Source organism: Sceloporus occidentalis, unplaced genomic scaffold, assembly GCF_023333645.1.
Source record: "Sceloporus occidentalis isolate IW3139 unplaced genomic scaffold, rSceOcc1.0.p SCAF_93, whole genome shotgun sequence".
Taxonomy (NCBI): Eukaryota; Metazoa; Chordata; class Lepidosauria; order Squamata; family Phrynosomatidae; genus Sceloporus; species Sceloporus occidentalis.
Window position 1 is genome coordinate 2,836,417 of NW_028317073.1, and position 15,975 is coordinate 2,852,391.

Consider the following 15,975-nt stretch of genomic DNA (forward strand, 5'->3'; position numbering starts at 1 on the left):
AGGCACTCAAGCCATTATATGTACTTGAATGCATATGATAGCTATGTGGTCCCTTTAAATTTCTGTGTTGTCCATTTTGAAAATACACCCCTAGTTACTAGCTGTGCAAGAGGTGTGTTCGGGGTAAATGTATCTCCCTACATACCTCCAGTCAGCTCCAGTTCTCTAGAGTTTAATCTGTAAAATCATTTATACATACTCATGTATGCAGTTTCTGGTGACCTCTAGTGGTCATTTATGTTAGCTGCAACATTTTGTAGGCCTAAAAAGAAAACAAAGATTCAAAGAAAAACATCTAAACAGATAATCAAATGATAAGTCACTTGGCCAATCTAGTCTCTCTATTTTTGGACCTACTGTAAAATTTTAAACCATTCTTGGCCATGTCCCATACTCATACATGCAAACTTTCCAAGACAGGTTACATGGAGCTCGTCCTCTTCCATCTGTCTCCCCCACCCTGTGTGGACAAAATACACTCTATCTAAAGCTTGTATCCTCTAGTTTTAGAATAATATATCATAATTTTATATTGCATTTTATGTCTCATCATCTTGCTTACATTGAGAAATTCTGATCTCCACTGTAGATGATCAGTCTTATGATAGGGATTTGTGGGTGTCATGGTAACCCCCTAAGATTGAGGACATATGTGGGTTCAGGGGAGGACTGGCAGCCTACAGACTGGGGAGCAAGTCTAGTCAAGTGGCCCATTGCGCCACTGAATCAGACCACCATCCATGTCTTTTTCTGATTTTCTAACGCATATTGATGTAATGTGATGGGATTGGGAGAACATCAGTACACTAAAAAAAAGTCACACACACCAGGACAGGCTCTGCCACACTGACACTCAAACACACACACCAGGAAAAGCTCTTCCACATCGACATTCAAACACACACATTAGAACAGGCTCTGACACACTGACACCCAAACACACCGACACCAAAACACACACACCAGTACAGGCTCTGACACACCGACACACACAGACCAGGACAAGCTCTGCCACACTGACAGGCAAACACACACACCAGGACAGGCTCTGCCACACAGACACCCAAACACACACACCAGGGCAGGCTCTGACACACCGACACCCAAACATGCACACCAGGACAGGCTCTGACACCCACCCGACGGGCTAAGCTACAACAATAAAAAAAAAGCATTTTCCACACTGCTGTGTCGTTGACCCTCCCTTTTGTCTTTTTGCCCCTTTGTATATCCCCCCAGCCATGGCTATGTGTATTTATGCCCCCAGCCTGCCCCTCGCTTTAGTCTTGAGTTATGTAATGGCCCCTGCTGCTCCCCTTGTGTATTGATGTTGAAAGCACAGATAAAATGTTCCCCCATACTGCAGGGCAGCATTTTATCTGGGCTGGTCAGCAGAATGTAAAAGTTATATGGGTCCTGGAAAACATTGCCGATGTGGTCACCCTAATGCCCCAGCTAGCTAGCATGTATATTTACCCCAACACCCAACCCCCTTTAGTATTTATTTATGTGATGCCCCCAGTCAGCACCCCCTTGTGAATTAATGCCCCTAGCCAGCACCCCCTTGTGAAATAATGCCTCCCCCTTTAGTATCATGTCAGCCCTGACACCCTGATTGCATTCACAGGATCTGCCCATCACCCAGATTGGAAGCATAGGACTTGCCACCTTTGCCGCCAAACAACCTGCCTGCGGCATCCTAGCCTCAAACAGCCTCCCTGTGAAATGCTTCCACCCCCTTACACATCCACGCTTCCCTCTGCGTTGCTCACACTCTGTGTGACAGCTTCTCTTGTACCGCCCGGGGAAGCAGGAACGGAGCAGTGTCATGTGACATAACATAAAGTCATGTGACTCCGCTGGGTTCCTGCTTGTCCTGGGTGGAGCAAGAGACGTTGGTCGCACAGTGTGTGTGCGAGCAACGCATAGGTAAGCAGCGGGGCCCCTGCAGAAGTTATTGCAGTGGTTGCGACCCCTGCTATCACTGTTGCTGCAGGCTTTTGTCCTGCTTTAAAGGCAGCCTTGGCAATTGCCCCCCTGCCCAGCCTGCCCCTGGGTGGGTTAGAGTTTGGTGTTCTGTTGTATGTTATGTTTTCTGTGTATAAATACCTGTGTGCGTGTCTAATAAAAGAGTGTGTGTTTTCCCCTTACACTGAGTCTAGGCACTGGGGGAATCGCTCCTGCTTCACTCTATTTGTCTGTGGATTCGGCTGTTCCTGGCTGTTCGGTAGTATCTGTCACAAATAGTATTCTCTAAGGTTGGGCAATAGTTAATATCTGCTGGTGCACATGAGATCTTTTGTGAGAGACTCAGTTACCTACTACTAAGTTGGACCAAGGTTTATTGTAATTAACATAACCATGAGTGCAAGATTTCACTCTTAAACTCACCAGGATTTCCAATGGTGTTAATTATTTGTGCGTCAGCGTGATCCAATAGGCTTTTGCAGCTCTCCATTAGCAATATGGGAGAAACTTGAGTTTCTCCATGCTATATAGATGTGTTATCAGTCCAAAGCATGATCACAGAAGCAGTGGCGTCGGCAGGGGGGCCAGAGGGGGCCATGGCCCCCCCTACATCATGCTGTGCCCCCCGTGTGCCCCCCCAATTGAAACGCCGTCTTTTTTTTTTTTTTTGCAATAGACGCGGAGGAGAGAGAGAGAGAGGCGCCGAGCGGTCGCTGAGGAATAAGTTCTCAGCAACCGTTCGGCGCCTCTCACTCTTCTCAACGAGGCCTCTGCCTTGGTCGCAGTGCCGGCATTTCAGCAGTGAAGCCGCGCACACTGCGGCAGAACCAGGGAGACAGAGACCTCGAGATCCCACCGCTGGAAAAGTAAGGTAAGCCAAGGTAAGTGAACTTCAATTGGGAGGGAGAGGGGATAGATTGGGAGGGAGGGAGAGGGGGTAGATAGGATAGATTGGGAGGGAGAGGGGGTAGATAGGGAGGGAGAGGGGGTAGATAGGATAGATTGGGAGGGAGAGGGGGGTAGATAGGGAGGGAGAGGTGGTAAATAAGGAGGGAGGGGGGTAGATGGGAGAGGGCGTTGTAACGTTTCTGAAGGTAAATGCAGGTAAGGAATCCAGTATGCAGGAAAGGTAGCAGCAGGAACGGTTCGGACAGAGTCCAAAGAATAGTTGAGCAAGCCGGGTCAGGAATGGAGAAGGTAACGTAGTTGGGAGCAAGCAATGGCTCAGCAACAAGAGGGTTCTCAGACAAGCTGGGTCAGGAGTGGAGAAAACAGCATAAACAGGAACAAGCCGAGTCAGCAACGAGAGGGTAATCAGACAAGCCGGGTCAGGAGTGGAGATATCAGAACAGCCAGGAACAAACCGAATCAGAAATAAACGTAATACACAGCAGGGAACAGCTCAGCTGGGAACAACAACCGAGCACTGACTGAGAGTCAGTGCTCAGGTTTTAAACTTGCCACTTCTCCAAGCCCTGCCCCCAGCCGATGACGTGGAGCCGCGCGTGTAGCGTGGTCTCCACTGAGGCATAGAGAGAAGGAGGGGGCGTGGCGTGCGTGCACGCGCCTCCTCCATATTCCAGGCAGGCGGCATGGGGAGCAGCAGATCACGAGTGCCTGCCGGACGCGGGCACCGAAGATTGGGCACTGGAGAAGGTAGGTGGTGATGTGGCACGGGAGAATTGCTGCGATGTGGTTCGGGACGTGAGCGTCCCGGATCGTGACGGGGTAGATGGGATAGAGTGGGAGGGAGAGGGGATAGATAGGATAGATTTGGAGGGAGAGGGGGTAGATAGGGAGGGAGTGGTGGTAGATAGGGTAGATAAGGAGGGAGAGGGGTTAGATAGGGTAGGGACGGAGAGAGCGTAGATAGGGTAGATAGGACGGGAGAGGGGGTAAATGGGAGAGGGGGTAGATGGGATAGAGTGGGAGGGAGAGGGGATAGATAGGATATATTGGGAGGGAGAGGGGGTAGATAGGATAGATTGGGAGGGAGAGGGGGTAGATAGGATAGATTGGGAGGGAGAGGAGGTATATAGGGAGGGAGAGGGGGTAGATAGGATAGATTGGGAGGGAGAGGGGGTAGATAGGGAGGGACAGGGGGTTGATAGAAACGCCGTCTTTTTTTTTGTAATAGACGCGGAGGAGAGAGAGAGGCGCAGAGCGGTCGCTGAGGAAGTCAGCAACCGTTCCGTCGCCTCTCACTCTTCTCAACGAGGCCTCTGCCTTGGTCGCAGTGCCAGCATTTCAAGCCGAGCGCCGGTATGTGATGTCATATCTGGCGCTCAGCAGTGAAGCCGCGCACACTGCGGCAGAACTAGGGAGACAGAGACCTCGAGATCCCACCGCTGGAAAAGCCCAAGGTAAGTGAATTTCAATTGGGAGGGAGAGGGGATAGATTGGGAGGGAGAGGGGATAGATAGGATAGATTGGGAGGGAGAGGGGGTAGATAGGGAGGGAGAGGTGGTAAATAAGGAGGGAGAGGGGGTAGATGGGATAGAGTGGGAGGGAGAGGGGGTTGATAGGATAGATTGGGAGGGAGAGGGGGTAGATAGGATAGATTGGGAGGGAGAGGGGGTAGATAGGGTAGGGACGGAGAGAGGTTAGATAGGGTAGATAGGGAGGGAGAGGGGGTAGATAGGGTAGAGAGGGTGGCAAGAATATTGAAATAAAGAGAAAGAATGAGAGAGAGAATGAATGGATTAATGTGTGGATGCATTAATGAATATGTGTAAATAATTTGTGTGAAAGAATAAATGATTGTGCGAATTAGTGAGTGACTGTGTCCCGTATGCTGTCACATATGCTAGCACCAAAAGGCACTCACCACATGAGATCTTCAGAACAGGAACCTCCAGGTAACTCAGGATGATCCCAACCGTGAAGAAGCCGCAGTGATAGCAGAGAAAGGTAGATACTGAGCTGAAGCAGCGAGGTGCAGCAAGCAGCAGATGATAGGAACAGCCAGGGTTCAGGTACACGATGCAGGTAGTCAGACGAGCCAAGGATCAGGTACACGATGCAGGTAGTCAGACGAGCCAGGAATCAGGTACACAAAGCGGGTAGTCAGACAAGCCAGGGATCAGGTACACTAAGCGGGTAGTCAGACGAGCCAGGGATCAGGTACACGAAGAGGGTAGTCAAACGAGCCAGGGGTCAGGTACACTAAGCGGGTAGTCAGATGAGCCAGGGGTCGGTAACAAGAGTCTCAGGCAGAGGTACAAAATCAGCAGGCAAGAGGGTAGTCAGGAAAGCCAATGGTCAACCAAAAAGTAGCAGAATAAACTCAAACGCAGACTCAGGAAATAGACAACAACAGGGTGACTGTGAGGAGTACTGCAGGGTTTTTAAAACTGGCACCACCTAAAGCCACGCCCCCAACAGTGCATCAGGGGCGTGCCCTAAGACGTCCCTCTGACTCACGGCTCCAGCCGTGAGAATTAGCTGCGCCCCCAGTGGAGACCGGCGAACCGGTAAGTAAACCTCTCTGGGGATTCTTAAGGCAGCGAGCAGATTTTATTCTGATCGCTGCCGAATCCCCAGACCTGTCATCCTGCTTCCTGCACCGGCGATCGGGTTGCCGATTGCCAGTGCAGGGAGATTGGGGACTCCGAGCCCCACGGACATTATGTGCGGACGCCCGCCCGCCGGAGACGGAGCCCGAGCTCTCTTGCTTGGGTCCCGTGACCCGCGAGCGGATCGCCGCACACGAGATCCCGGGACCGCGACCGGACCCGGGACCGCGACAGACTGTAAAAGTGTTTGAATCATAGGTGTATTATTGATTTGTTAAAAAAACAAAGATGGTATAAGCAGGGTGTTTAGGCAATGGGGACAAAGATGGCACAGATAGTGTGTTTATGGGACAAACATGGCGTACGTTCAGCTGTTTGGGGACAAAGTTGACACAATGTGTAATTTGGGTGCTGGTCAGGTTCTATGTGGGCAATGTGGACACCAGGGTTGGCTTTGGGGTTTGTGACCAGTGATCTATGCCTGTAATTTAGGGGTTTTTATCTATACCTTTAATGCAGAGTTTATATGTAATTTCCAATTGATATATACCTGTAAAGCTGGGTTTTGTGTCATTCTGTTCATCTGTATCGGCTATATTTCCATACATTATTTATGTTTACCTGCAAATATAGGATTTGTATGTCTTATTCAGTTGATCAATACCTGGAGTGCTGTTTCCATGTGTTGTTTATTTCTATCTATACCTTCAGTGCTTAGTGTACATGTGATTTCCAGTTGATATATACCTGCAATGCTGGGTTTGTGTGTTCTGTTAGTTTATACCTGCAATGCTATGTTTCCATACATTATTTATGTATACCTGCAAATACAAGTTTTTTTAATCTCATTCAGTTGCATGTGCTGTTTCCATGTGTTGCTTATTTGATCTATACCTGAACTACAGGGTGTAAGTAAAAGAGCGGTATGGTTTAGTGAGTAAGGGGACAAAGGGACTCTGGGGATGATTACAGGGGAGAGGACATCTCAATGTCACGGTGCAGGACTGACTCTCACGGTCTTACCCTGATCTGCAGTCAGTGTGGCAAATATATATATATATTTTTTGGTATGGTAGCGGAGGGAGTGATTGCATGCAAGGGAGCGTTGAGCGGGGCCCAAGGAAATGCTTGGGTTGGGTCCAATTTTTTCACTATAACATATATTGGCAGCAGGGTCTTATATTTATATATATATTTGCAGCAGGGGCAAATATTTATATATGTTTTGGCAGCAGGGGCTAATATTTATTTATATATCGGCAGCAGGGTCTAATATTAATATATATCGGCAGTAGGGTCTAACATTAATATATATCAGCAGCAGGGGCTAATATTAATATATATCGGCAGCAGGGGCTAATATATATTGGCAGCATGAGCTAATATTAACATATATTGGCAGCAGGGGCTAATATTAATATTTATTGGCAGCTGGGTCTAGTATTTATATTCATATTGGCAGCAGGGTCTAGTATTTATATATATATCGGCAGCAGGGGCTAATATTAATATATATTGGCTGCAGGGGCTAATTATATATATTGGCTGCAGGGACTCATAATATTTATTGGCAGTAGGGGCTAATATTAATATATATTGGCAGCAGGGTCAAATATTAATATATATCGGCAGCAGGGTCAAATATTAATATATATCGGCAGCAGGGTATAATTTTTATGTATATCGGCAGCAGGGTATAATATAAGTATATATCCGCAGCAGGGGCTAATATCAATATATATCCGCAGCAGGGGTTAATATTAATATATATTGGAAGCAGGGTGTAATATTTCTATATATCGGCAGCAGGGTCTAATATTTCTATATATCGGCAGCAGGGGCTAATATTAAAGAATGAGAAATAACTGCCAGTTTAGCTGTTATTTTGAAATCATATTTCAATCACGGTCTTTACTTCAAAGAGATAAGTACATATTATGTAGTTAAAAATGCACGTCTAACGTGTGTGTGTGTATATATATATATATATATATATATATATATATATATATATATATATATATATATATAGTGTATATGTACCATTTTATAATTGGCCCCCCATGTGCCCAGGGCCGGACTGGGACTGAAAAGCAGCCCTGGAAACATTTGGAGAGCAGCCCCATATAGTTTATCTCGCGATTGAGCTCTTATACCCACACGCACCCCTTATACATACCCGAGTGACACTATTTGCCGTACAAATAACTATAAAACATTCTTTTTATCATATTATTTGTATTAAAATACCAGAAAGCAAAACTGTTAAAAGGCCCTAATAAATGAAATATATTACACATAATGAAATCAAAACATTTACTACTGCAAACATTTTTAGATTGAGACATTTTTTGTTTTGGTTTTTATTTCCTTTTATTTGCCAACCTGCCAACCGCCCCCTTTTTATTTTCTTTTGCACAGAGCCCCATGTCAAGGAGCTTTCAATTACTTAAGTTAATAGAACCTGATTAAGTTAGTAGAATCTGATGTCTTTTCGTATTGCAGGGTACATCCAGAAAATAAACACAGATCAATTCTGGTTGAGTGCCAGACATCTGCCCCAGGCTTGCCACTCTGCCCCCTTTTAACTCCCTATATGCCCCTCTGCCTCCAGAAATGCCTTATACCCCCTATATGCCACTCTGCCATATAGGGGGTTAAAAGGCATTTATAGAGGCAGAGTGGCATATAGGGGATTAAAAGGCATTTATAGAGGCAGAGTGGCATATAGGGGGTTAAAAGGCATACCATGGGGCACTCCAGAAAAGCCTTATACCCTCCTATATGCCACTCTGCCCCATGATATGCATTTTAACCTCCTATATGCCACTTTGCCTCCAGAAATGCCTTGTAGCCCCTATATGCCACTTTGACTCCAGAAATGCCTTATACCCCTATATGCCACTCTGGCATTTAGGGGGTTAAAAGGCATATCATGGAAGAGAGTGGCATATAGGGGTATAAGGCATTTCTGGAAGGAGAGTGGCATATAAGGGGCATAAGGCATATCAGGGAGGCAGAGTGGCATATGGGGGGCATAAGGCTTTTATATAAAAAAATATTATACAGTTTGTTAAAAAAAAAAAAATGTTTATTTACCTTCTACTTCTTCCACTTTGGGGCTTTTTCATCCTGGCCTCCGTCCTCTGGTAGCTGCAGGCTGCCGTTTTCTATGTTGACAGGATGTCAGTGACAGGACATCCGGTGCTCCAGCAGTCTGAGCGTGAGGGGGCAGAGCTTTCACCCCTCACGCTCCTCCCATCACTATGCGGCCATCAGATTAATGGAAATTTTATCGAAACGGCCAATGCGTGCTGACACCGCCAGCCGGAGCTACTTTAATTCTTTTTTTTTTAAATTGAATATGCCGGATCGGCTTGCCATGTAAAGTAAAATAAAAAAAGTATTAAAGTAGCTCCGGCCGGCGGTGTCAGCACGCATTGGCCGTTTCGATAAAATTTCCATTAATCTGATGGCCGCATAGTGATGGGAGCAACATGAGGGGTGAAAGGTCCGTGCGAGGGGGCAGGGCTTTCACTCCTCACGCTGCTCCCATCAGTAGGCGGCCATCGCACACGGCCGCTGAGTGCTGATGCCGCTGGCCGGCGCTGCTTTAATACTTTAATAAAAAAAGAATTGAAGTAGCGCCGGCCGTTTAGATTAGATTTCGGGCAGCCGCCCGGCCTACGAATCTGCCGGCCCACCGGGAAATTTCCCGGTATCCCGGTGGGCCAATCCGGCCCTGCATGTGCCCCCCCTAAATATGAATGCTGGAGACGCCACTGCCCTTTTTGTGTAATCTCTATATTCAAAAATTATTATTTTTTTAATATTGTCTTGTGAAAATCATATTGTAAATTATGTAAATAGTTAAATGTATTGTAGAATATGGAAAGATGTAAATAAAAATTAAAAAATAAATAAATTGCCAACACTAGCAAGTTTTGCAAGTGTGAAGGGCTGAGCTGGCCCTGCATAATGTATGGTTCAAGTAATGTATGGAGACAATGACACAAAATAAAATAAAAACATAACATATGGAAAATACAGGTGAATATATTTTGGGCTCTTAAAGTTGTATGCCCCAATTAATGCCCCCCAATTGCCCCCATTTAGGCAGTACAGTCCCGATTTTGGGTGTTTGTCCCGCCTAAGGGTGAGGCGAGATCCGTACTCACCTCAGGTGAAGCTGCGGGGGAGGGCGCACAGCCACCCGATCAGCAGCTGCAGCCTTCAGGACTAGTTGGGAGATCGCAATCTCCCTCTAGCCGGCTCAACATTAGGGAGTGCGAGATCTGTCACTTGAGACCTCATGGGAATTCAATTCAATGTGTTGGTTATTTTTAAATGCATGACTGTGCTGACAAAAACAAAGCGTGTTATAAGTGGCGATGCAATCGCGACATTGTAAAGTGCAATCGTTTGTATCGGTGAGATTTTTAAAAAAGTGTCCCTCTTTCGCATTTTGAAATGTTGGGAGGTATGCCAATTGAAAAATATAGAAATGTCATTTCCTTATATTGGCTGTGTAACCTGGATAAACAAAATAAGGACATCATAAAAAAAACATCATAAAACATAATTTTGTGTATTGTTATGACATCACTACATTGAAAAGAAAACGTTATGTTCTAATTTATGATGAAAATCTCTACTTTCAGCGTCTATAATAAACTTTAGCACGAGTCAATATGTAAAAGAACATCTCAGTACACCTCCGGCGATTACTTTACAGCAACAACAAACGTTAACAATCGATCGAAATTAGCAAAAAAAGAGAAGAAACAGCTCGGCGATCTACTATTGATGTCTGTGTTCAGTGCCAGGCGGAAATAGTTCCGGTCGAAGCTCGGTATTCCTTCGTACACTTCATGACGGGCAGCCTGTGTGATGGAAAAGTCTCAGGCGGAAGCCGTTATTGTACAGAGTAAGGCTTGTGAGGTGTCTATTCGGTGCAAGTTAACGGTCTGTTGGCGGGTGTTGCATGCATGTAGTGCTTCGAGTTATGAATGTACAGGTTCATACAGCGTGAATACATACACAGGTGTTATTATCTATGTGCGAAGCTGGTTAATTATTCCCGCATAATATTTCCTGTCAGATGCAGCTTAAACATTGGAATGGTTTTGGTGCAGTGATATATTGGCGTGTAATAATTTGGTATACAGCAAACTGCTTAGTCTAATAAATTGCAATAATCTTCTGCAGTTTAATAGATTTTACTTGAACTGAGGTTGGGTATTAAATTCTGGTGAGAAAGTTGTTTTATCACCATAGCATTTACATTTTTTTATTTTTTTTTAAAAATTTCTGAATAGACCAATTCGTTGGTTACTATGGTGATAAGAATGCTTATAAATGACTCCTCAGATTGTACAGTGTTTCTAATGGAAGATTATGTATAAGTAAACTGTGTATACCATTGTTTTAACCCACAACTACACTCGCCTGCGTGGACAGGCAGGGGCTAACAGGTTTTCAGATACAGAAATGACACCTTCACTCATTGGATGAATTTATGCATATAGGTTATTAACCAAATCAAAATACATCCATACATAATAATCAGAAACAAAGAGGAATGAAAAAGATGATGTGTACGTCCCTTCCTGCACTGGGAGACCCTCGAAGCTATACTTGCTTAACAGTGCGAGACGGGCATCATGCGCTGATCCGTGGCAGTGTGTCACCATTTCTGGAAGCGGCTCACTTTTATATCTTTAGTAATGCTTAGTGATTACTTTCATTTCATTAAGGAGTACTTACTGACTTTCATCTAGAAACTTACCGGGTACAGAAATTGTATGCTATTCCAACATATCATTTGCACAAAACTAGCTGAAAAACAACATGCATTAACCTTTTCCTTAACAATTAACACACCAACATGCCTTTATCACGTTATTTACCTTTTGCACCAGAATTCTCTTCCGGGCACTGCAACTGTCAATAAATGAATGGGTGTAAGGGTTTAATAAATATATATAGTATAGCGCAAGTTATTGGATAGAAGGATTAGAAGGCTGAACTGGTATTTATTATATGAAGCCTCCTTGTCCATAGTAAATTTCCTCAGGCAGCAAAAAAGCAAATGCATATCGGGAGGGGAGGGCAAGGCGGACAACATTGTAAATTTAAAGGAACCTCATATCATACCGTATTTCCCCTTGTATAAGACGCACCTTAATTTGGGGGGCCGAAATTTTAAAAAAACATATATTACATAAAGTTATTGTACTGGGCATGATATGAGTGTGATTGATGTTAGCTGTGTGCAATTGTTAGCAATCGCACTCCTATCATGCTCAGGCAGCCAGTACATGCATATCACTTTCGGCCTCCCTGTGCCCCCTACACACGGATCCATGCTAACACACACACATATATATATTCATTTACTCCCCCACCCTACCTGAACGCCAGATCTTCTGGTGCTGCTCGCAGACTTCTGTGGGGGCCGCTGTTTCCCCCTGCGTTGCTCGAGCAGGAACAAGAACTGAGCGGAGTCATGTGATGCGATGTGCATTTACGTGACTCCGTTGGGTTCCTGTGTTGCCGCGGCGGATCAAGAGACGCTGCTGAGCAAAACAGGTAAGCAGCAGGTCCCCTTTCTAGTAAAAAAAACCCCCCCAAAAAATCTACCACCACTGTATAAGACGCACCCAATTTTTAGACCCCAAATTTTTCTAAAAAAGGTGCGTCTTATACAAGGGGAAATACGGTATATCATCATTGATGTCAGTCTCTTTTGATGCCTTACACTCACTTGTGTCCTTTCTATTAATACGTTTGGAGTTATGAACATTGTAATTCTTGTTTTAGATGAATCCAACATTTTACAAGAAGGTATGGATGAGTTAGTGAGTGAACATACAGACAGTAAGTGGAATAAACATTTAACTAAAGATTTTAAAAATGTTTTATTGTATTAATTTTCTGGTAAAAAAATATATTATTTTTCATGTGTAGTTCCTCACCCTCTACTTTATGTAACCGGATCATACCATTGTCTGGTCTTTAGAAATTGCATCCTGTTAACATCCTATGATATGTTCATAGAAAATTATATAAAAACACGTTTTCAGCAGGCGTTGCAAGGGACCGTTGCAAATTATTTTGTTTATATCTTTCCCACATATCTATCCAGTCCTTAGGACAACATGTTCAGGCTTTACATTGCTTATCATCAAAGCAGGCCTGGTCCAGCTTGGTTGTGCTTTTTCTAAAAAATCTAGTAATGTTCATTTTCAGATGACACATTAACCAGCAAGGATGTTCTGGTCAAAGCAGAACAAAGCCTGGAGATAACACAAGGAACCCCCAAAACATTGATAGATCTTGATGTTGCAGGTTTGTAAATAAATTTTTGCCCACTTTTTATTTTATTAGTACTTTTATTACTAATAAATATTGTGTTATATAAATAAAGCCCTACATGTACTGAGAAAACCAATATACACCGATCAGCCATAACATTATAACCTCTTGACAACTAAAGGGAATAACACTGATAATGTTGTTATCATGGCACTTATCAGTAGGTGGGATATATTAGGCAGCAAGTGAACATTTTGTCCTCAAAGTTGTTGTGTTAGAAGCAGGAAAAATGGACAAGCGTAAGAATCTGAGTGACTTTGACAAGGACCAAATGGCTAGACAACTGGGTCAGAACATCTCCAAAACTGCAGCTCTGGCACGGTTTGTTGCGTATGGGGCTACATGGCTGCAGACCAGTCAGGGTGCCCATGCTGACTCCTGTCCGCTGCCGAAAGTGCCTACAATGGGCACGCAAATATATAAGAGCTGGACCGCGGAGCAACGGAATAAGGTGGCCTGGTCTGATAAATCACATTTTCTTTTACATCATGTGGATGGCTGTGTGCATACAGTGAAGGAAAACAATATTTGATACCCTGCTGGTTTTGTATGTTTGCCCACTGACAAAGACATGATCAGTCTATAAATTTAATGGTTTATTTGTACAGTGAGAGACAGAAAAACACCAAAAAATCCAGAATAATGCATTTCAAATAAGTTATACATTGATTTGCAGTTTACTGAAATAAGATGTCTGGCTTCCAGGTGTCTTTTATACAGGTAACAAGCTTAAAGGGAGTGCTCCTAATCTCAGCTTGTTACCTGTATAAAAGACACCTATCCGTAGAAGCAATCAATCAGATTCCAAACTCTCCACCATGGCCAAGACCAAAGAGCTGTCCAAGGATGTCAGGGGCAAGATTGTAGACCTGCACAAGGCCATCACCAAGCAGCTTGGTGAGAAGGTGACAACAGTTGGTGCGATGGAATAAACACAAAATAACTGTCAATCTCCCTCGGTCTGGGGCTCCATGCAAGATGTCACCTCGTGGAGTTTCAATGATCATGAGAACAGTGAGGAATCAGCCCAGAACTACACAGGAGGATCTTATCAATGATCTCAAGGCAGCTGGGACCATACTCACCAAGAAAACACTTTGTAACACTATGCGGTGAGGGACTGAGATCCTGCAAATCAGAGTAAAATGCAAATCAATTTATAACTTATTTGAAAATAAGTTATTCTGGACTTTTGGTGTTGTTGTTCTGTCTCTCACTATTCAAATAAACCTACCATTTAAATAATGTTATGGCTGATCAGTGTAGGGCTGCAACTAACGATTATTTTCATAATCCATTAGTTGGCCAAATTTTTTTTCGATTAATCGGGTAAAAAAAAACTTTTCGTTTATTTAAAATAAAAACTTATAATTTACAATGGTATTTCACGATTTGCCTTCTTATTTTACTGACATGGTAATTAAAGCTATATTTTAACAAGAACCCCAAAAATACCAAAAAAAGCTTTACTAGTAAATATTCATGTAAACTATTTTTGCCCAGTTATGCACATCTCACCCCCAGCTTGCCACTCTGTCCCAGAAATGCCTTATACCCCCTATATGCTACTCTGCCCCTATATATGCCTTATACCCTCCTATATGTCAGAGATGCCACTGTGCCCCCTTATACCTCCTATATGCCACTCTGTCCCCTGATATGCCTTATACCCCCTATATGCCACTGTGCCCCTTGATATGCCTTATAGCCCTTTATATGCCACAGTGCCCCGATATGCCACTGTGCCCCCCTGATATGCCTTATAGTCCCCTATATGCCTTTTACCCTTGATATGCCACCATGCCCCCTGATATGCCTTTTACCCCTATATGCCACTGAGATGCCACTGTGCCCTCTGATACGCCTTATAGCCCTTTTATGCCACTGTGCCCCCTGATACGCCTTATAGCCCCTTTATGCCACTGTCCCCCCTGATACCACTGTGCCCCCTGATATGTCTTATGCCCCCCCACATAAGAAAAACTGACATCGCTAAAATAGTTTTTTTATATTTATTAAATATAGACAAAAAAATACACAATACAATATAAATATATATAAATATATGGACAATATAAACAATAAATCAAATATTACAGACATCAAAAAATAAAAAAACACAAATGCACATAATTAATAGATCCCGCAAAAATTCTACCTGCCCCACCAGGGTTTAATATATCAACAGAAGAAACACAGGGCAAATGAGCATAAAAATAAAGATAATACTTACCCAGTGCTGCTTACTTGTCCTGTTTTTCTTCTGTTTATATATTAACCCCTGGTGGGGCAGGTGGAAGTGGCAGTGAGGTGAAGTAGCGGAGGTTGCGCACATCGCGCACTAAAATCCAAATCCCCTGCACCGCTGCACGGGACCTGGATCCTCTCCGGCGCGCGCAGACAGCCGCTTCTCCCATGTTCAGCAGGCCTATGTTCTTGTGTATGTGTGTGTGTGTGTATATACATGTGTGTGTGTGTGTGTGTATATATATATATATATATATATATATATATATATATATATATATACCCACCAACAGTGGAAGGGAGAAATGTTATGTTTTATGCTACTCTTCCATTTTTTAATACAGGCTTTAATATATAAAACGAATGCTCATTTACAGGTGACCCATTAGCCAACAAGGATGTGCCAGTCAAAGCAAAGCCAGTGTTGGAGTTTACTCAGAAACCAGAACAGAACAGAACAGGTTTGTGAAAAAAAAAATCTGGTGCCAAGAGGGACTATCATGTCTGCTTTTTTAAATGTATACATGTTAAAACCCCCTATACATTTGTATAGTAATGCATGGTGTTTCTATATTAAACAGTGGGGTTTCCAGTTGTGGTTTCCATTATTATGAAGGTCCAACCAGTGAGTGTTTGTTGAAGAAAGACTATGATTTAACTATGCATTATACAGGGCTAGCCAGAGAGATTTCTTCACCCCTCAAATTATGCAGGGCCAGCTCATTCCAAGAGATTGTTGCCATTGCTGACCCTTTGGGAGCTGAAACCACAGTGTGTTGGTTTTTTTTTGTTAATCCCCTGCCCCTTTTTGTTCACTGCCAACCAAGCTTGATAGCATCTGGATTATTTGCTGAATCCACCAGTCAGG

The 15,975-nt window shown here is 43.8% G+C and overlaps 1 protein-coding gene across 1 annotated transcript in view; it reads left to right on the top strand.

Annotated features, from left to right (window-relative positions):
- The window catches only part of LOC149284432 (tRNA (guanine(27)-N(2))-dimethyltransferase-like), a 40,727-nt gene that overhangs the window by 8,233 nt on the left and 16,519 nt on the right, over nucleotides 1-15,975 (top strand). The window contains exons 3-5 of the mRNA XM_089496736.1: nucleotides 12,306-12,362; nucleotides 12,735-12,833; nucleotides 15,485-15,568. Of these exons, the coding sequence (XP_089352862.1) occupies nucleotides 12,306-12,362; nucleotides 12,735-12,833; nucleotides 15,485-15,568 (240 nt within the window). The remainder of the gene's footprint in view (nucleotides 1-12,305; nucleotides 12,363-12,734; nucleotides 12,834-15,484; nucleotides 15,569-15,975) is intronic.